Source organism: Pieris napi, chromosome 17, assembly GCF_905475465.1.
Source record: "Pieris napi chromosome 17, ilPieNapi1.2, whole genome shotgun sequence".
Taxonomy (NCBI): Eukaryota; Metazoa; Arthropoda; class Insecta; order Lepidoptera; family Pieridae; genus Pieris; species Pieris napi.
Genome location: NC_062250.1, coordinates 1,521,001 through 1,544,254, shown reverse-complemented (window position 1 = coordinate 1,544,254; position 23,254 = coordinate 1,521,001). Strand labels below are relative to the sequence as shown.

Genomic DNA, 23,254 nt, shown 5'->3' with positions numbered 1-23,254 from the left:
ACCTAAATTAATAAATGATTTTGAATTTAAATTGTATTAACCACAAGAATTAACACACGAATCCAATAATAATACCTACTTACTATATAGATTAAGACACGCCGTTCTAGTGTTCTAGGTTTCATTTACTATCATTAGCACTTGACACTAATGTGCTCTAATATTAATTGAAATATTTTTCCCATTTAATTGTCTATTAATATTTTGTTTTGAAGTTATATTTCATAAGCGCGTTATGAAAAATTTATGAGAGTGAAATTTTACGATGCGCGCGCACCGTGACACAAAATTAACAGAATGAAGTTGCCCACGGAAGATGCTACGGCATTGGACATAATTTAAAAACAACATTCGAATAATAATAGAATTTATGTTACACTTAATGTAAGAGATTAATAATAAATATTTATTTATTTAATTTTTCAAATGTAAATTGAACTTTATTGACTAAAATGACTCCTTTTCCAGTCTTTGATTATTTAATTGTAATTAATTATTTGCATGCAATCAAAAACTATTTTTAATAATGCCAAAGAAGTATAACTTCTTACGCGCGTACATAAGTACACGCACCCTTTTTTTTGGTTTAATTGATCGAGCTGTTCCTCTACTTAGGTTAGGTTAGGTTAGGAAATTCTAAGGAATAAAAAATAATAGTACACAACGACCCTTCAATTTATTTAAGAAATCTCACAATAAAAGTCTTCATTGGATCTTATCCATACATGGCATATGCACAGCGATTGTGACCTAACAAAACTAAATGCGTACAAATATTTACATTAGCCCTTATTCATGAACGGATGCAGTATTACATAGTAAGCTTATTATACATTTAATACAAGAACAGCTTCAGCTACACACATGTTTCAGGACCAAACAAAACTTTTGTTTTTAAAACATACACACAGAATCCGTAAACTCTTATGCTTATAGCTTCGGAGATACTTCCACGGGCAGCTGATACCACATTGCTGTGGTGCGCGCCATTAAGTGGCTTAGAAAGCTATTGTTATTGTTGCGAAACGATAGACAGTGATGATTCAAGTTTTTCTGTCACAAATTACTGTTAATTGTTTTTCTGTTTTAAACTTACTCTTTTACAAGCTTATAACGAAACTTACATGATTAAAATTATAAGACAATTGAACATGATTAGCTAAAAACATGTGTGTAGAACTTTATGTTTTAATACATTTATTAAATTACCATCATGAGATAGTATTTCTATCGGGCCTCTCATACTTAGCATTTATACAATAATAAGATATTTGATACTTGCATAAAGTAATTAAATTTCAAATACTAGAATAAGGGCAATAACATTGATTTAAACATAAATAGTTACAAAATCAACGGTTACCCTGAAAGGGGAAAATGCCCCCAAAGATTTTAATTAAGGCCAAAAAGTATATAATTTTGTACATAATATATACGTATATCGTTTAATAATACCGTGAACTATCCACGGTTAACATTTCAATAAACATTAATAAACGAGACATATACTACGGTACTAACAGCCGTACTTAGAGACGTCAATTAAATGCTTAATGCTATTTAAGCCAGTACGTAAAGATTTCAAAATCTATGAAGTTATCACGCCCATAATTTTCATCCTGGCTGGTTGTGCAGTTCTTTGGAATTCATCCATCTTTTGCTTACTAATGAATTATTATTATCGAAAACCAAGAAATATATTTTGTTGCGCAATGCCCAACTAAACTTAGGTTAGTTTTTAATAACAAAGGCATAAAGTACGGCTGTTAATTGTAAATTAAAGTTTAACGGTCTCCTATTCATAAATAGGTTATTAAAGAAATTGAGAAGAAACGAAAATAGATGTTCATTTTTTTTATAATTAAGACCAACTTAAGGGAAAATACAAAGTCGAAACGTTTGACGTTGTTCATACTTAGCGCTATATCTCGACTCTATTTTTACCCATAGAGGTCATTTAAATAATCGTTGTCGCTTAGAAAGGGTTATGGTACAATTAAAATCCCAAAAATCCATTTCCATAATTAGAGAATTACTATGCTTATGACAGTTTAAAACTCAACGCTTTTTGGGTTAAATTATCTGTAAAATAAAGAGTATAATAAATTAATAAGGTAATTTACCTTGCCCTTGACCCAGTTATACTGTTTCAGACATAATTGCATTTAATCGGCCCAGACTCGTGCCCATAATGGCTAAATGATTCATAATTTACTCAAGTAATAAATTAAGGAACATTAATACGATTATTGACTCAAATTATTACAAAAATTGTCTATCATTATCGTTAATTTTATGGGAATTAATTTGCAAAATTAGTTAAATATTTAAATAATTTACTAATGTAGGGCTACCTATGCAGTGTTTTTAGCGTGTGTTACGGCATGTTACCATGATACAATTATAAGCAGCTCCATTTAAAGGAAACAATTTTTTTAACGGATTGAAGTTATGTATTTATGTATTATAAATTTACAATTATTTTAAAAATGTAAAGATTCTTCCCAAGATTGGTACGCGAAGCCATTGTAATCAAAAAACACCCCAATTTCAATATAGAAGACGGCCTAAAATTGTCAAACACACAATCCAATAATATCCAAATTAAAATCTCAAGATAAACAATCCGCGAAAATAGAGGACACCGTGAGCCATTTCTGCCAAAACCCTTCATCTTTTAGTCGATACCAACTCCGCGGAAATAAATATAGATAATACAACTTTTTCTGCAGCTGTGATACTTTTTGACTTTCAACACCTTTTGTCTTCAGTCACCGTGACTACGCACGCTGTAAAGCACGCGAAACATCGGTTAAATTAAAAGTTATGTAAAATAATTGTTAATTTATAATACATAAGTACTTAACTTCAATCCGTTAAACAAATTGTTTCCTTAAATGTGTAAAAGCTATGTCAATAAAAGACAATACTATGAGCAGCTCCATTTCTCTTCAAAAACTTCGCTTTGTTAATGTTTACATTCTTAGTTTAATAAGGTAACATATTTGTATTATAAATTTAAATCAATGACATCTAAGTGAGTAACTGCGCTGTCCATTATGTGCCTCATACAATTGGCTGCTTGCGTATTATATGAGTTCACAAATTTTTCCACTTCTAAATATCAAGGTATAAACCAGAACAAAGATTGCTTCTATATATAAATTCCTTTAAGGTTGACACAATTTATTAACGTGTAGGTAGCCTACAATCATTACATGTGTCTAATAATAGTTTTGAATTAAATTCAATACCCATGCCAAATATTGAAGTATTTATGATCAAAATAAAACCAAAATGTTTAGGCCCTCCTATTCATCTATACATCCATATGTACATTATACACTATAAGAAAAATACTTTGAAAATAGTAATAAATTATTTTTTATAACTGTACATTTTCATAACTAACATATATTATTTTAAGCTAAGTGGTAAAAAGTCTTATAATAAAATGAAAGTATAGTCTTTGACGTATTTTTGGTTTAAAAAATCATATGCAATGAATACAACTAAAATTACTACACAATAATGCCACAATTTTATATGTCTTAAATAGCCTATTGCACCGTACCGTGACCGTACTAGGAGCGTGTTATAAATAATATAAAGGTGCGACAATTCTATGGGTAAAGAGGTCCGTTCTGAGCTCGTTTCCGTACCCGACACGTTCATAGTACGCTCATGACATCGAATGATACGGTGAAACAAAAAAATAGTGTCACCTTCAAAAGTAACATTGCAAACTGAACTGATGTTTGAATAATTTTGTGTTATCTATAAGAATTGTGACTTTTTACACTGATCGCTGCTAATTAAATCAATAATTGCTTAAAATTTACATTAACAAAGTACCGAAAGCACATATAAACAACAACTTCGAAGCAGCGACTGTATTCTGTTTCAGTAGCAATACCTATGCCGATGTTTTTGTATGCGATGTCGATGCAGTTCAATATCTGTAGCGCTGATTTTGAGATGAGATTGAGATCAAGATCTGTCGGTATAGCTATTAGAAGTTACAGGGTACGGCCACAGATCTTTGAAACGGAAATATGATCAGAATCGGTACTGTTGTGGTGTGCCACATCTCAGAATATTTGTCATTCGTGCATAACTTGTCTATAGTATTTAGTTAATTAAATAACATACAATTCCGTGTATAATCTTATTTATATGATTATAGTCTGTTAGCATTTGGTTGTGACTAGAGAAACGCAGCAAAGCAATCTGAAACAAAAATATAGTTTTACAATTTGGCTTAAGCCTTTTTCGCCGAAATAAATTTAAGTTAATAATAATATTATTTGCGTTCAGTGGGACCACAAAAGTTGCATTCCAAATTTTGTAAAAGAGTTTTATTAAGAATATAATTAGTACATTTTTCGGAAAGTTAAAATGTGTTGATTACAAGACTAAAATGATTCCTCGCTTTGAGTACTTTTCAGAAATCGAGAGACGATGACCTATTTAAATAAAGATTTTATTTGAGCTTTAAAGCCTTCAAGCTTAATTTAAACAGTTAAGTCAAAATTTATATTCGTTAGACATATTTTATTATAAACTACTTAGGGATTACGTAGCAGGTAAATGGGGTGTTTTTATATGTCAAACAGGCAGGCTCACCTGATGGTAAGTGATACTCACAAGGCTCTCAAGTGTGTTGCCGGCCTATTAAGGACCCTAAGTCAATTATTATATTGGTTAGGAAATACATCGGTACAATGGTGAAAGAATTGTCGAATTCGGTCCACTAGTGGTGACGTGTATGCGATGATGTTAGTTATTTCGACTATGTATTAGCGTGTTGTTCTCACGAGAATGTAAGTGCGTGCTCCTATTTCACCATGCCTCCTGCTGATAGAGGACAAGTCTTTGTTTTTAATTTATGTTGTTATTATTAATTACCAATTGTCAATGGTTGCAGCTCCTTACAAAAGTTGTTTAAAATACATGGCGATTAAAAAGAGTGGCGGGGAGTTTATTGCCAGTTCTTCTCTTCCGTTCTACGTCCTTGATTTGAGAACTGGCACTAAATGTAAAGTTAGAAGCAATTCATATACATTTCTTTTTTTTGACGATCATAAGTGTACAATGATTTAATGATTTTTAAATTTGAATTTGAAAAGTTTTGATGTTACAACTTTAAATATACTTTCCTTTGCTATAGAAAAGATTGTGATTAAAAATCGACCTTTGAACCTAAAAATTTGATTACGTAAACCCCTTTCATAATCTATTCGATAGCTACTAATTGTAATAGCTCTGACACTTATGCCGCCCTGAATTACGAGGAGACACATCATTAAGGTCAACCTGACAACCCTTGTTTGGGTTCTTGACTTTATCACGTGTAAGGGTCTGTGTCAACACTTATATAACCTTCTGCTCAACGGTCTTACTATATACCTAATAGTAGAATGTGTGAGACATGTGTTGTGAATATCACTTAACAAAAGGTTAGGTAAAAATCAGTGCAAATTATAATAAGGGCTTTTTCGAGCGAAATTCTACAAGCAATTATTGTTTCATTTTTGTAACCGTCAATTGGTATTTGACTTTTATAATGTTAATAGGTTTTTACGATCATTATGTATGCTCCACGATTAATCAATGGCTGGAGCGATTTGGATACTTTTGAGGTCATATGTTGCTTGCATACTGAAAGCTTTTGTGTTGAATTAAATGGGAGACAGCGTGTAAATCTGACGAAATAATCAAATCTGGAATGTTGATCTGTTGTTAATATAAATTTATTTTAATGATCAATTAAAAATGTTCTACAAGGGGATTATTTTTATTAAGCTGAGGATTATCATATATGTAATTGATGTTGTTTTAGACGTCTTAGAGGTGAGCTTTTGATTTTAGCGGGTTGGACGGCTTATATATTATAGGTAGTCACTGTAATAAACTCGCACTTAGTACATTAAGCACGTAGACAAAAACTGAATGATAAAATGGGTTAAAATTACCTCAAATCCAGATATCTATGACAAATACAGTTGGGCTATAGCTGACAACGTAAGTATCGTTAATGCTGTTTTTACACTCGAACCTGAAACAAACAAAATTAATAGATTATAAATACATTTAATATAGAACCTTCGCACCAAACATTATTATGTAAATTTAGCGAAGTACCAGCAATAATTTTTTATATTATAAATTCAAAAACTAACGATTGTACGATTTTCAACAATATAACGCGATGACGAAGGTGTATAATTTATTATTATTTCATGTTAATGTTTTATTGAAGACTTCGCAAATAATCTAGCTAAATATACGAAACCTACGCGGTTTTGGTAATTTATAAAGATTTGAAATATTTTTCAAATACAGATTGATGTGCTCAGCTAAAAGACTGGCTGCTGAACAAACCTTACGCAGAGCTGGAGATGCTACTAAGACCCTAACATATAATAACACACTCAAAAACCTTACACTCACTTATTCACTCACACACACATGCATGAGTGCATGCACACTCATTGTTTGGTTTATAACTAAGACAAATGTGTAATTTGTAACTTGTAAAAAAAATTGTAGTAAAATTTATAATTGTAAAAAGAAAATGCTTCCAAAAAATTTGTTACGTCTTAAGTCTTAAGTTTGCTAAGAAAGAACTATTAGGGTTACGAATGAAGTATTTTTTACTTAAAAGGGCCTCCAATTAAACAATTGTATGCATAATTTAACTTATAAAGACTGAACACATTTTTAGTTTTTAAATTACTGAATACTTATTAAATTATATATAATATAATATTATACTAATTTAAATTATGATGCCTTGTCCATGTATAACAACAAATTGAAGCAGCAAACAGCAAATTCCTACATAACCTTTTTACAAACATCTATTCATGTCACCAAAGCGTTATTAATATTCTCCCCATTACATTATAACATTTTACAATAGCATAGTAAATTGGGACAGATTCCAGTGCACAATTCGTCCGACAGTGTAGCGGAAATGCATTCAGTGCGCACTATAGTCCTGGGTATTAGCGCTATGTAAATGGGACGCCCGTATCAACTGACATGATTCCAAAAGGAATTTATCTTTATCCCTCTAAAATATCGGTAAACTGTCCTGAGTTGAATTAAATACGAATTCGTGTACGCGCTTAGATTAGTTACTATTTGGAAAATGTAAAGAATACCATACATCTGATTTAAGCATATAAAACTAAGTGCCAAAAATTATGAAAGATGATGAGTATGAGAAAATAATTCTTGTTCTATTTTTTAATAGGTAATCCGCGTTGACACGAATGTATATACTCCGAGTGGACTCCGTATTCAGTCGCAATTTATTAAATACCTCCTGTTTACAACGTAGTCTTCATGAATAAGTCTAAACCCTCCATTTGCGAGATTTTGTGTTTTACTTTGTAAGCCTATTAGCCGGCTAGGACGACCCTGAGATTGTGTGGCTGAACACCAAAGAATTTTTCGATCTATGCGCGCTCTATCCTTGTATGTGTACCGTAAAATTGTAAACACCGTTAGATCGGCCGCGGTGTGGGCTCCCGCGACAAATAAAATCTGTGTACGCAGAAAACTAAATCATCTTCAAAGGGGCTTTGCCCAAAAAGTAGCAAAAACTTATAGGACGACATCATTACACGCAGCAACCCTACTGGCCGGGATACTTCCACTAGACCTCCGTATTCAAGAAGCCGCTGCCTTATACGAGATAAGAAGGGGGTTCAGCACGGAAATACTGGAGGGCGAAGAATTAGAGAGGAGAGTGAAATACGTAGATCTCCCACACCCGGCGAAACAAACAAAACTGGACTACAAGATGCTCACCAATCCGGAAGAAATCGAAGGACACGGCGGCACACAAATCTATACGGACGGCAGCAAAACAAGTATAGGAGTGGGTGCCGCTTGGACGGAATGGAAAGATGGAATGGAAATAAATAGCAAGATGATTAAGATGGCGCCCCACTGCACAGTTTTTCAAGCTGAATTGACGGCACTACGAAACGCGACTAGCCACATAAATAAAAATAAGCGTGACGCTGAAATATACAGTGATTCTAGGTCAGCATTAGATGCTATTGTGAGTGGACGATCTCTCGATCCCCAGGTAGCCGAGATCCGCCGGAGCCTGGAAGAGTGCCGCAAAAGAGGAACTCATATAAGCCTCTTCTGGGTAAAGGCGCACGTTGGTACGCCAGGGAACGAGAGGGCGGACACGTTAGCAAAAGAAGCGGCGGAAAGACTAAGGTCAAAACCTGAATACGCCGCATACCCCCTGTCATATGTAAAACATCAGATAAGGCAAAAGACTCTAGATGTATGGAATGAACGCTACCTGGGGGGTGAAACAGCTGGAACTACAAAATTATTTATCGCAAATGTTAGAACTGCGTACAAATTAATAAAAGAGAAGCGTTTCACACCCCAGATGGCGCAAATTCTTACAGGGCACGGAGCCTTTGCACATTACCTTCATAGGTTTAAAATTAGGACAAGCCCAGCATGTGACTGCGGCGATGAAGAACAAACAGTAGAACATGTGCTCCTACATTGCCCTATTTTCGCATCGTCCAGGCACGACCTGGAGCAACAAATGCAGATGACTGTAGACCGTAACGGCCTACAGGACATGTTAATAAAGCACAGATCGTGCCTGGAACGGTTCTGCGAAAAAATTGTGGAATATGTAAAGGCGGCAAACAAAACCCCAAGAACGGAAAATATTACAGATGTAGCCGGGGCGTCTTTCGCGAGACGTGTGATGTGCAGGGGAGTAGAAAAGTGATATATTAAAAAAAAAAAAAAAAAACACCGTTAGATTCTGATCTATCTCGCGAGATTGTGAACTGTCGAAAGATTGTCAACCTCAACGAACTATTTACAATTTAACGTAATTAATTTTAATTTTAATTTATTATTTTAATTTAAATTTATCATTTAATTTTAATTTCAATTTATTATTTATTTTATTTAAATTTAAATTTTAACGTATTTTTAGTTAGATTGTAATCTATCGAAGTGAAACCGTCAAATTGTGAAACGGATCGCACCTCGCGCGCTGATTGGTATATACGGTGAAAACAAACTTCGGTATTATAATTTCATCTCCTTTTCTTGTCTTAGTCAAATTACATATATGTACTATGTAAATGTCCATTATCCTTTCAAACCTTCGTATGAAGCGTAAAGAGAGAGTAGACCGATCATGCTGCTTTATGGATTCTATGACACCTGAATCATCAACAACGTTAAATATAGCAATTAATTAATCAAAATACAAATTAAACCCGTAAAACGTCTAACAATTTATAATCCTAAGTGGAGATTGATAGCCGTTAATTGAAAATATACTTTAGAAAATCTCGTTAAGGATTTAAACAACAAATTAATTGATGAAATTAAACACTTGCTTAAATATTTTGTTCGTTTGTTGTCAGATATTGATTCAAACGCTTTGTTTTATATATTTATAGTATCTTCGTATTATACAAAAAACTTTTTTTTTTACTTTTACATAGATTTTTTATAAATTCTACTTTCTATCTATTTGTTTTGTTTCGTTTGCTAATTGCTCCACTCAGTGTACAATCCTTTTACATCAAAAGTATAACTTGTAAAAATCTAAGTTCTTCTACCGTAAAAAGTTATGAGATCCATGTAATACCAAGTCGGTTAATTTATACAGTCCCTACTTAAGGGAGCGTCTGTCGTAAGTTATTACGTAATTAGCTAACCTAACATCTTATACTGACCATATCAATATTAAATATCTTTTATGTTTTAAATTACTGAACAAGATATTATTCATTACTTCTGAGATACGTTGTGTTTTCATGTGTTTCACTAATTGTATTTTAAATTTGAAACTTCTATAATAATAATAATAATTGCAAGAATATGGTGCATAAATGTGTAATGTGGTACAATAGTAAATCGCATATTCTGCCTCACAATGGCGCGCAAATTTGTCTTTAAAGTACCTATGTTAATCTATGTCTGCTAGAAGTTTTGATGATCGGTCAGTCAGTCAATCAATTTTTTTTTTTTTTTTAAAAGACAATTCACACCAATTGACCTAGTCCCATGCTAAGCTGGTGAAGCTTGTGTTATGGGTACTAGGCAACGGATATACATACATATTATAGATAGATAGACATATAAATACATATTTAAACACCCAAGACCTAAGCACAACACCAAATGCTCATCACATCGATGTTCGTCTCAGCCGGGGATCGAACCCGGGACCCAATGATTCGCAGTCAGGGGTACGAGGCATGCCTTTTAAGTTCTGTCGTTTCCATATTTCCCGGCAACTTTGAATTTGGACCTGTACTATATTCGAATGTGTTTACATTTTGAATCTCAAAACAGTTAAAAGTATTAGGATCAATGCTATTGTTTAGTCACAGCGTCGATTTGAATCTGTCAAGTTACGTACGAAAATGAATCTTTCTAAGGAAAATGTTCGTGCAATAATTTTCTACAACTTTAGAAGAGGCCTGACACGGCTTCAGTGTTTTGAAGAGCTAATATCTGTGTTCAGTGATGAAGCCCCATGTCTGCGGACTGTCGAACGCTGGTATTTAGAATTCCAGCGTGGATATACTAGTGTTAGTGACCAATCTAGCGAAGGACGCCCAAAATCCGCCTTCACTGAAGAAAACATCATTGCTGTGAGACAACTAATTCTCGAAGATTGTCATGTGACGTATCGAGAGATAGAGGCTCTATTAGGCATCTCAGGGACAACCATTCAGAAGATCTTGCATGAAACGCTTGGTGTGAGAAAGCTAGTTTGCCGTTGGATACCGCATCTGCTTTCCGACGATCACAAGGCGGCCCGCGTCAGATGGTGTAAGAAAACTCTGCAAAGGTTCAACCGAAGAGAGTCAAATCACGTCTACGACATCATCAGTGATGCCGAATCTTGGATCTATGCCTACGATCCTGATTCCATACAACAATCTACAATCTGGGTCTTTCAAGACGAGCCAAAGCCGACTAAACTCGTTCGTTCTCGAAGCACTTCAAAGATGATGGTGGCCACGTTCGTTGGAAAAACCGGCCATGTTGCGACTATTGCACTTGAAGATCGTAGAACAGTTAACGCAGAGTGGAATAGCAACAGTTTTTTTACCACTAGTCATCGCCAAACTTCGAAAATCTAACTTAAAGCGGCGCATCACCCTGCACCACGACAACGCAAGTTCACACAGCGCTCGTCAAACAATTCAGTATTTGAAGCAGGAAAAAGTAGAAATTCTTGACCATCCTCCATACAGTCCTGACCTAAGCCCTAACGATTTCTTTACATTTCAAAAAATTAAGAAAAGTCTTCGTGGTCAAAGGTTCCAGTCCGGAGAAGAAGCAGTCGACGCTTTCAAGTAAGCCATTTTGAACACCTCCACTTTAGAGTGGAATTAATGTTATAATAACTGGTTTAAGCGAATGGAAAAGTGTATTAAGCTACGTGGTGAATACTTCGAAAAACAATAAAAAGTACTATAAGCTTCTAGTTGTGTTTTTTTCTGCAAACGACAAAACTTAAAAGGCATGCCTCGTACTAACCACTAGACCAATGAGTCGTCAATGAGTGATAAAATTTATTTTAAGAAACTTTGACTAGTTATAATTCTTAAACTACCTACTGGTTCAAATTGAATGAATTTTGAATACTCTGAGTTTATACAAAGCCTGCTTGGTAACAGGCTTCTCGTTTTATCCACAGCTCTTTTGCTCGACTTGGCAGTTATTGTCTTAAAAGTTATAACAAAAGAATTTCAATCACTTAAAGAAACTATTAACATGACATACACACAGCAGATTTTTTCGGAAAATGTTCCTTCAAAAGAAGTCAAGCATAGACATTTCTTATAAGATAAATATTTAATATTTACCTCTTGAACCAACAGCGGCTGCTAGCTGCATGTCTGCAGCGGTTGGCATCTCTGGTGTCGTACTGATAGGACCTGGAGGCAAAATATTGATAAATTAAAAAAGACAATACGTATGGTGCTCACGTCATACATGTGTAGATTACATAACACAACACATAAGCTAGATGACAGTTCAGTAGTCTCTAAATGTCAAAGCCAAAAATCATTTATTCATATAGGTAACACAATGAACACTTATGAACGTCAAAAAAGAAATATAAATTAAATGCTTCTAATTTTACATTTAGGGGCTCAAATCAAGGCCTTAGAACTGAAGAGAAGAACTGGCAATAAACTCTCCGCCACTTTTTTTTTCTCTCTGATCGACGCCTGCGCTGACTTATTTTAAGGTAAAATCCAAATGTCGGATGACTACAGTGATAACTATTTGGCTAATTATGGACTCGAATCCGCGACACATATATTACCTTGCATCGGTTGTGCACCTTTATAATAGTTATATCGAACTTAAATACATTACAACCATAAAACAATACGAAATCATAACAAATAAAACTTGTCAACAGAAAGAACATTAATTAATAAAAGCTGGTTTTCCTCCATTTCTATAAGAGAATTTTTCCAACAATAGCTTAAACGAAGCATAAAATTATTCTCGAGGACTGCAGGAAATGTGCCATCCTCCCCGTTTAGATAGCTGGCCAAACTTGCCGCTGATAAAAAGCTTAAAGCGTTACCACAATTTATATCCGAAATTGTTATTTTCATGCCTACCTTGAGACACGTTTCTTTCTTCCGCTTTAATGACCTATAAAGCGCTTAAATTGCTCGTTTTCACACGTAAATGTAACAAGACGATATCTGTTCATAATTAAGATTATTCAAGATGTTGTTATAATTTATACTGAACTGTTGCTCAATGAATTTCATTATCTATTAATGAAATAGTCTAGATATAAATTAAGCAATTTATCTCCAGATATAATAGTTTATGAGAACACCATCTACCTATATTACAAATTGTATTGAATTTTTGATGAAATTAATATTAGTGCAATCATATCTATCTATCTAAGGATAATGTGTAAGACAAAATATGGTATCCCAAGCTATAAGATTTTTGTGCTTGATTAGTTAATTCTTTATAAATACATCTCTAAGTACTGAGAGCGAAACCCACAATTCCAAGTATGCCGTCTAAAAGCGAAATACTAGTGAAACACCGGGGCGGGAGCTTGTGAGCTATAAAGCGCTTAAATTGCTCGTTTTAAATAAACATCTTTGCGGTGCCGACGACGATATCCTGAGACTTTAAATTTTCATTTTCGTGAAAAACTCGCAATTGTGTTTTTATTGCGGTTACAATTGTTTGGCAGTAAAATGTAATGGCGGGATTTGTTTATCTATGTAATTTGTTTTTAATTTACGATTATGTTTTTTTTGTTTTGAAACTTGTGATTAAAATAAGAATCGCTGTACATTTTGTGTCTACCTCAATAATGCAAAATGCGAATCTATGTTTGGACTTAGTCGGAATAAATGCGGTGAACATTTTCTGGAGTCCGGATTTATTTAGTTATTTCCACATCTTTTTCCATTCTTATTTTGAAGGCATGCTTTCGTCAAAGGTAAGGTAATATGTATGTATATCGTTTTCTTTATAAGTGTGAAAAATTAAGTCATATTACTGCGTTTCTTCATTGAAAGTGTTGATTGTAGGATATAGAATAAATGCTTATGCAGTCAAAACAATTGTTATATCGCGTATTAAACCATATATATCTCCAGAGTATTTGTGTTTTAACTAATCGGTTATGAAGACGGTCACACCCTTTACAATTCTACACAAACCCCACGCAAATTGATAGGACCAATTTAATAGAACACATTTGACATTTAGATTCATAGTATTGACGACGTTCAGTTATCTTTATAACAGATATTGTTTATGTTTAGAATAGTTATTAGTGAAAGTAAATCGTAAAGCAATTGTGCAGTTCTTAAAATAAATAAGTAACATTTAGTATAATATATAATAAAAGGTTATGTTTAAATTTTTGTGTGTCAAATGTGATAACCCTACATTAGCTCCAGTCCTAACGAACGATATTCTACGTTAAATAAGCTTGTACGGTATTAATGACCTCACCTGGATAGTATATAGCCTCTTTCCGCACTGCGTACTTGGCTTGCGGTATCCTAAGTGTGCATATGAACTCAGCCGCGGAAGGCAGGTCAGCGTCTAGTAGCGTCACTGTCGCCACAGCCGAGTACCGCCCATTGACCAGCTTTAGGTGATGTGACACGCCATCTAAGTGCCTGAAAAAGTTATAACAATATTATATTTGATGCATAGATATTTACTGACGAACAAAATAACATCTCTTAATCGAAATATAACTATATGATATAAACATTATCTTATTGTCTAATATCACTTATACCTTAACATTTATGTTAAATAAACGGGTGTTTAAATTACAAAAACGCAACAACAATTTTTTTATTTTTTTTTATTGCTTCACGATGCTAAGCTCTCAAGCACATTGTCATGCACATGGACCGTTTTGTAATCATTTGTTCTGTCTAATAAGCAAGTAGATCATCAGCCCTTTGTGTCTGACGCGCACTGTCGATTTTTAAGTTAAGGCATGCCGGTTTTGTCACGATGTTTTCCTACACCGTACGAGCGACTATTGAATGCACACGTATACAGGATACGACAGTGGCACGCTGATGAACTGAACTGCTGATGAATGGGTTCAGCCATTAGACTGACACAGCTGATTTATATTAGCATTCGAATAATTAACATATCTTCTTCATTAAAAAGAATAATTGCACTGTTTAGTATGAGTGATGAAGTTTGAAATACATATCAGTATTTTTTTTATTTCGATATCGAATTCTAGCTGACCCGGCAAACGTTTGTTTTGCCATGTACATTATTTATAGGAAACATTTTTTTAGTTCAATAAAAATAACTATCTACAATAATGAAAAGATGGGGTTGATTGTAGAGGGGTATAAATCAGGGTTTGTATGTATTTTTCTATGCTGTATCATAAAAAAATAAAAACAAAAAATCTACAAAATAAAAAAACAATTGGGGTGGCCACCCCTTATACCTTAGGGGTTTTAAAGATAGATAGTAGCCGATTCTCAGACTTACTGAATATGTATAAAAAAAACTTTAGAGGTGTCAAGGGACACCCAGACTACAGAAAAAAGCCAACATCACGAGTTGTTCTCAGGCGGTCACCCATCCAAGTACTGACCTCGCCCGACGTTGCTTAACTTTGGTGATCGGACGAGAACCGGTGTATTACAATAGCAAATAGCAAAAAAGTGTCGTGACAACTTTTCGTAAGAATTTTTTCCGTCTAGCCCCCTTTCACAACGCGCGATAAGGAACTTCGTTCCAAAAATTTCATAAGAATCGGTCGAGCCGTTTCGGAAGAGTATGGGTATGAACATTGTGACACGAGAATTTTATATATTAGATATTAAAAATAAGCTATATCGCTAAGAAGTGTACAATTGCATATTAATTTCAGGGACAAAATTTATAATTCTAAACACGAGTTTAAATCCAAACCGTAATTATTCCGCAATCCGTTTTAAAAATTTATTGCCGACATAACGGGGAAAATTTCATATATCAAACGGGTTATGAAAATGACATTTAATAAAGTAATTTGGGAGGCGCTGGCAGTCTCCCAGGTGACATAGCCTCTTAGTTTTAATCACCGATACCTTGCCAAGTACACCGCTAGTTCTTTATAATCTTAACCTAAATTTTAATGTAAAATCACGTCACATTTAATTGCACTCCTCAAATTATAATAATAATAATAAGCCTCTTATCCTGAACTGTTTCTTTGACTTTGTGGTTGACTCTTATCTTTAAGTTATAAAATATCTCTAAGTTCAGTGTGCCTCTTGGCAAAGGCCTCCTCTAACAATTTCCATTGTACTCTGTCTCTTGCAACCCTTCTCCATTTTGAGCCTGCTGTTAATTCTAATTCGTCTTCCCATCTCTTGCTTTGTCTTCTTCTGTTCCTTTTCCCATCTCTAGGGTACCAGTCAGTTATGATGTTGCTCCACTTTTCTTGTTTATCACGTATCATGTGCCCAGTCCATCTCCACTTCAAACTATCTATTCTAGTGAGTATGTTTTTCTTTTGACTTTTGCCTTCCTTCTTATGACAGTGTTTCGTATCTTATCTTGTTTCTTAATACCTATCATACTTCACTCCTCAAATTAAAGAAGTCTTTTGTTTCTATTTGTCAAATTGTGTTAACGCTGTGCTGAAAAGAGACAGAGTGGTTCCTGATTTTTTTATGAATTAAGAGGTTTATTGGTATGTTCAAGAACGCCCCTTGTGTATTAAGAACAAGCCAAGAAACTAAGTGTATAGTGAGAATAATACATGAAAATTTATGGAACCTGAGGATTTTTAAATCATTTAAGGTTCGGGACGAGGCTAAGTATGACTTCTGTATGCCAAATCAAATATGTTTTTGGCACATGTAAGTCAGATCGCGCTATGTCTCAACTGTCAACTTTACCCTAAAGAGAAGTAGCAACGATCTACAAATAAAAGTGCGTGCGTACAAAGTACACATGTCAGAAGTGAAACTTCTTTGGCAAACTAATTTTTAAGTCTTATTCATATTTATACAAATCTAAAAATTTAATTGTCACTAAAATATTAAAAGTGTCGAAAATTAACACACTCATACACTATACACACTGTAGACATGCTAATGATAATATAAATAAATAAAAATCTGCGTTTACTGCACAAGACGTTATGCGACAGAATTGACATCTAAAGTTCTAAACGAATACATCAACCAATAGCGTGTATTTTTCTCGATCTCCCTTACCTTCTCTCTCAATCTTTCTCACTATAGCTCTCTCCCAGCTCTCGCTCCATGGCATTGTGCGTGGTGCGACGTTCGCTCTATTTTTCTTTCTCTTTCGATCTTTCTCACTCGTTTCATGCTACGTTCGCCCTTTCTCACTCTCTCTCAATCGGTCTCAAGCGCTCTCTCCCTTTTCTTCGACAAAAACGCTGCACATCTTCGTGACGCTAATGTTATTATTATTGCGTTTCAACCGTGAAAATTTTACCCTCATGCGCGTCTAAAGAAGTTTCACTTCAAAACATTTTTTTAGTATTATTAAAACTTAACTTAATCTAATTAAATGGCTCTTAGCGCTTAAGACCTAAAGGACTAAGTCTAAATAAAACGATCCTTGACAAAGCGTACAAGAAAATGTGTAATTAATGTTCACAGTATTACAGCCTCATACGTATTTCAAAAGAATTAAGCAGTGCCTTTGACGCATAGAATCACATTATATTCTTTACAAAAACTTTTTGTATGAATGCTGCGAAGCCGACACCATTGAAAAGAATTATTTTAATTACGTACTTTTGTTCCAACATTAATCACTGACTGTATAATTATTAAAATTACAACCCCCATTTTAAAAAAGGAAACACTAGATGTTACTATTTATTGTTATTATAAACTACTGAGAATATTTAAAAATAAAACATGTGTGTGTTATACTTCTTTGGCGTAACAAGTTAAAAATCTTTTAAAATTTTTATCTTTCGCTTAACTCTGCGTTTGTAGAAGAAACGACACTAACAATAGAAAAAAGGTATTTAATACATTGAAAGTTTTATTATAACCGCAATATCTATTTAAATATCACAAAAAAAAAATATTCTACATAATTCAAGAAATTTACATTTATTTTAAAATTTGGGTGTCGGTTTTTTGTGACGGTATGCGCGCGCATCGTAAAAATGTACTCCAATAATGTTTCCCTTATGCGTCAAAAGAAGTATAACTTCAAAAATATTGCGGCATTTAAATTTTTAGTATTTTCTTGATATTAAACTTGATATTGCTTCAATCCGAACTAAAACTAAATTTACTTTCGCTTTAGTTTTATTTTTCATATTAAATGGCTTCTGCTTGGTTCGACATGTCTTACGGACGTGGTATTGAAATGTCACAGCTTCAAAAAATAGTAGCAATTATCCTGCAATACCATTTCGATCAAGACGCAGGTTGTGGCCGCAAGGAATGGAAAAACTTTAAGTTAAGCATGAATTTCAAACTTATTCTTAAATTGTTAAGTAAGAAAAGACCAATGAAGTATAATAATAAGATTTTTAGTTTCTTGTTGACTTAAAAAGGTATTTAGACGTTTAGCAAAATATCTTTACAACTAACCTTCATAAAATTCACAAAAGCGTGGCTTGAAACATTGAACCTTTGGGAGTCCATATGTTCCTCGACAAACTGTTCAAAGTTATCGTTAATTGGATTTATTCTCTTGGGAACAATTGATTTAACAATATAATTACCTCGCTAATATAGTAGTGATCGGTACAAATAACATTAACATATAACATATTTATTTGCCACAATAATTTGGTAATAACACATAAGCTCCAACTTAGCATAGACATATAATTTATTACAAACAAAAACACACAAAATAACAATAGTCAAAGAAAAAAATTAAATAAAAGATATAATGACAGATATATAAAAATATTTGTTACTTTTCTTTCCTTTTTTGATTATTATTATTTTGTGTGTTTCTGTGTGTGTCGTTAGTAATAAATGTTATATCCATGTCTATGCCTAACTTCCTGCGTGTTTGTAGCGGGCACGTCGACGAAACCCTTCTATTTTTACGTTTATAACATATTAGTGAAACACAACACATTATCGAATACAATAATATGTTAAGTAATTTAAAAACTATGTTTTGAAGTATTACATAAAATCTTATATATTCAATAAATTTAATATCTATAAAAAGATACTAACGAAATTGATGCAAAATTCTGTTCCATTGAGAACAGACTTTTATGTTTGTTTTGTCCAGCAACACTAATAGTTAAATTACTTCACTAACTAGTTAAATATGCGAGTTCTTAATATAAAGCTGTGAAATACTGTTAAAGGCTAACTAATTTATCAGTAAATTATAAATTAAAGCAAATACATCCACTAGAATTCATAATAATATGCCCTAATTCTCAAAGCCCGTGACGCCAGTGAACTAAATTTAAACCTTCAAATCCAACACAGGTGTTTGTTTTCCACACCAATAAACGCGATCGGGCTAAATGGACTGTCAAATTATTTATATGCAAATAGTTATAAGCTTTAAAAGCCAAATTGGGGCATTCCGATCGGAATGGCAATAAAATTCAAAATTTAAACGAACGCGCAGAATTGGAAAATCACTGTTAGTTACCGGTCACAAAAAGAAAACTAATCATTATTTTCGTTGTTAAATTATTAAATAAACAAGTCGAACACGTCTTAAGGTATCATTTAAAAAGTTCCTATATTTTATATTTAGCTCCATTAAATTAAAAATAACACAGAAATATTGAAGGTAGACGATTTAGAATATTCTTTTGTTTAATGAAAACATAAAACTTTCCAAGGGGAAATTGATTTTCTATTTCAAGTAGTTTAAAAAGTCTGTAAGTTTCAATCTTGAATATAAAGTTTTCAGGCTTGTAATATTCCACGATGTAGTTTAGATTAAAACGATCGAAAGCTGTGCTGAACGAACAAAGAGAAACTTTATCCATATAATTATCAAAAATTTTATTTTATATTTTTGAAGTTATACTTCTTTAGGCGCGTTATGAAAAATTTATGAGAGTGAAGTTTTACGATGCGCGCGCACCGTGACACAAAATTAACAGAATGAAGTTGCCCACGGAAGATGCTACAGCATTCGACATAATTTAAAAACAACATTCGAATTATAATAGAATTTATGTTACACTTAGCTTAAAAGAATAATAATAAGTATTTATTTATTTAATTTTTCAAATGTAAACTGAACTTAATTGACTATAATGACTCCTTTTCCAGTCTTTGATTATTTAATTGTAATTAATTATTTGCATGCAATCAAAAACTATTTTTAATAATGCCAAAGAAGTATAATTTCTTACGCGCGTACACGCACCCTTTTTTTAATTCACAATCATTTTTGTTGTTTATTGTTTTTAGTAGTAAATATTACCTTGATGATTTTCTTTAAAGGCATATAAGAGATCATGTCTCTCTTAAGTTAATGGTATTTTCGTACGAAATTGCAATTAACATACAAGCTGACCTACAAACTTACATGAGAACCCTTATCTGGAACGTACAACGTACAGGATTTACATTATCTGGCATAATATTGGCAAATTATGGCAAGAGCAAAGCATACCGCAGGATGGAATGTGTGTATCACCTATCGGAATAGATAGATTACTTAGCCATGCTATTTTAATAAGGATAATGAGGTCCTCGGCGACGCACGTTTATTGGAATACGCTGAATATTAGACTAGGAATACGAGTATATGAGCAGTGTTGCCCTAGTGGCTCCAGCGTGCGACTCTCATCCCTGAGGTCATAAGTTCGATCCCCGGCTGTGCACCAATGGACTTTCTTTCTATGTGCACATTTACCATTCGCTCGAACGGTGAAGGAAAACATCGTGAGGAAACCGACATGTCTTAGACCCAAAAAGTCAACGGCGTGTGTCAGGCATTGGAGGCTGATCACCTACTTGCCCATTAGATTGAAAAATGATCATGAAACAGATTCAGAAATCTGAGGCCCAGACCTAAAGAGGTTGTAGCGCCACTGATTTATTTTTTATACGAGTAATATCTAAGTGGCTTCAGCGTGCGACTCACACCCCTGCGGTCGTAGGTTCGATCCCCGGCTGTGCACCTTTACACCACATTACAGCCTAAGACCCAAAAAGTCGACGGCCTGTGTCGGCCACAGCAGGCTCACCTATTACATGGACAAATGATCATGAAACAGATACAGAAATCTGAGGACCAGACCTATTAATGCTGTAGCCACTGATTTATTTATTTCATAATATCTAAGTATTATATATTTAAAGAGTATGAAGTCTGATACTTTACTCCACTACTATGTGTTACATCAAGAGGCCTGCCCATAGTCTTATGGGTTAGGACAAAGTTTCAGGGTGATTAGACAAGAAATTTAAAAGCTTGTCTTTACCCATTTGAGGCAACGAGAAATAAACACATTTCGAATAGGTGGTGTATTCTTTAAATGTTTTTGTTTACATCACATCTTATTACCTAGATATTAACGTCATTAGATATTATACATTGAAATCTAATATATAAAATTCTCGTGTCGCGGTGTTTGTAGTTTAACTCCTCCGAAACGGCTTGACCGATTCTCATGAAATTTTGTATGCATATTGGGTATGTCTGAGAATCAGACAGAATCTATTTTTCATCCCCCTAAATGTTAAGGGTAGTCCACCCCTAAATTATTATTTTTTATTTTTAAATTAAAAAAAATATTTTTTATGATACAGCATTAAAAAATACATACAACCCCTAATTTTCACACCTCTACGATCAACCCCTATTTTTTATTATAAATGATATAAACATGGCAAAACGACGTTTGCCGAATCAGCTAGTATAATTATATAAAGCTCTATACATATTTCTCTTTGTTTTTTAACACAGCCTTGAATATCCAGTACATAATTGTATCCCAGAAGTGTTCAAATTTCACTCTATCAGAATAGCACTTGAGCGAAAAGTCAATGGTTTTATTTTCGCAGAAAAAAATTCTTTTGTATGTAAAAAGTAATCCCAAAGACACAGAAATAGATTCTACCTTACACAAATTGCTATGAATATATAAAATATTGTGTGTTTGACCGTACCGCATTGCGCACTGCGGCTACCATTAATGCAATATCTTTTTGCTAAAGGGGTGAGACAATCCGACTATTACGGTAATCTCCTATCTTAGCTTTACCTTAGACCAGTTTTCTAAGCATGTCACGATTTCATGTAAGAACGGGGTTATTTTCACCATACGTTTAATCTATAAGTTATATACCTAGGTCCCAATAAAAATGTTGATCTTAATCTATACTAATAAAGATGATAAGTTTTTGAGGTTGTAGGGGGCTCCGGAAAATTCTTCTACAAATGAAGCCACGTATTAATATTAACTGAATAAATAAAAGCCTTTTTGTGGTAGTCGAATTTCCAAAGTCAGAGGAAAATTGTTGAACGAAAACGTTTCTTACGAAGGACTTAACGATGAGAGATATTTGATTGAATTCTAGACAAGTTATAGAGTATTTAAAATGTCCATAGCGTACATACACTTTCACATCATCATACCTACAACACAGCCGAATTAGGTATTACTTAGTAAATGTTTGTTCCTTTTTATATATAACTAGCTGCCCTCGCGAACTTCGAACTCCTTAATGCCTAGCCTACCTTTTTAGTACATACAAACATGGAACATTTTGCTATGCTACCCCAGAGACTGTTCGGTTTTCCTGAATGAAAACTTTTTAGATATTTCTGTGATTGTTCTCTATGTAAACCTCAGAGTTCAAGTAATACGTATAAGTTCTTAAATAACAAATAAAAAAATAGGGATGGATATTTTTTATTTTTTGGGACACCCCTTATCTCTTAGGGGTTTGAAAGATAGATAGTAGCCAATACTGAGACTTACTGAATATGCATAAAATTTCATAAGAATCAGTCGAGCCGTTTCGGAGGAGTATGGGAACGAACATTGTGACACGACAATTTTATATAATTTTAAACTCAACTCAAACTCAAAATATCTTTATTCAAGTGGGTAACCAAGTACACTTTTGAATCGTCAAGTTAAATTAATCGTAAATTTACATTTACTACCAGTTCGCAAGTCAAGGGCGTAGAGTTGGTAAGAAGAACTGGCAAGAAACTTTCCGCCACTCTTTTTAATCGCCAAGTATTGTATTAGATGTATTCCATCTGCGGATATATCTTTAGTATAATATATTTTGTTATATATATAATTTATGATAGCTGTAGGATTACGTACATAAAGAATTGATTTTATCTCATAAAAGCGTTTTATAATATAGTAATCGTTTAGTCCAAGCCTCTTAGGATTGTAATCACTGGCTAATCGCTTCACAATACCTGTAATCAGATTACCCTTGACCATATGTAATAGCTTAACGTATGGATTCCCGTTCACCTTGCATTATCAGCACACTAATGGAAAGTTATTATGATAATTGATATTATAAGCATGTTAAATCTTCATGATAGTCGAACAATGTCGGATTTGAAAAAATTAAAAATCCACTTTTTGAAGTTATACTTCTTTAGGCGCGTTATGAAAAATTTATGAGAGTGAAATTTTTGGATGCGCGCGCACCGTGACACAAAATTAACAGAATGAAGTCGCCCACGGAAGATGCTACGGCATTGGACATAA

General features: G+C 33.6%; 1 protein-coding gene across 1 annotated transcript in view; it reads right to left on the bottom strand.

Annotated features, from left to right (window-relative positions):
* Positions 1-3,778: 3,778 nt before the first annotated feature.
* Positions 3,779-23,254, bottom strand: part of LOC125057864 — a 75,532-nt gene continuing 56,056 nt past the window's right edge. Inside the window, exons 4-7 of the mRNA XM_047661787.1 lie at positions 14,047-14,216; positions 11,898-11,969; positions 5,976-6,058; positions 3,779-4,230 (exon numbers count right to left, since the gene is read on the bottom strand). Coding sequence (XP_047517743.1) covers positions 5,991-6,058; positions 11,898-11,969; positions 14,047-14,216 — 310 coding nt within the window. The 3' untranslated portion in view covers positions 3,779-4,230; positions 5,976-5,990. The remainder of the gene's footprint in view (positions 4,231-5,975; positions 6,059-11,897; positions 11,970-14,046; positions 14,217-23,254) is intronic.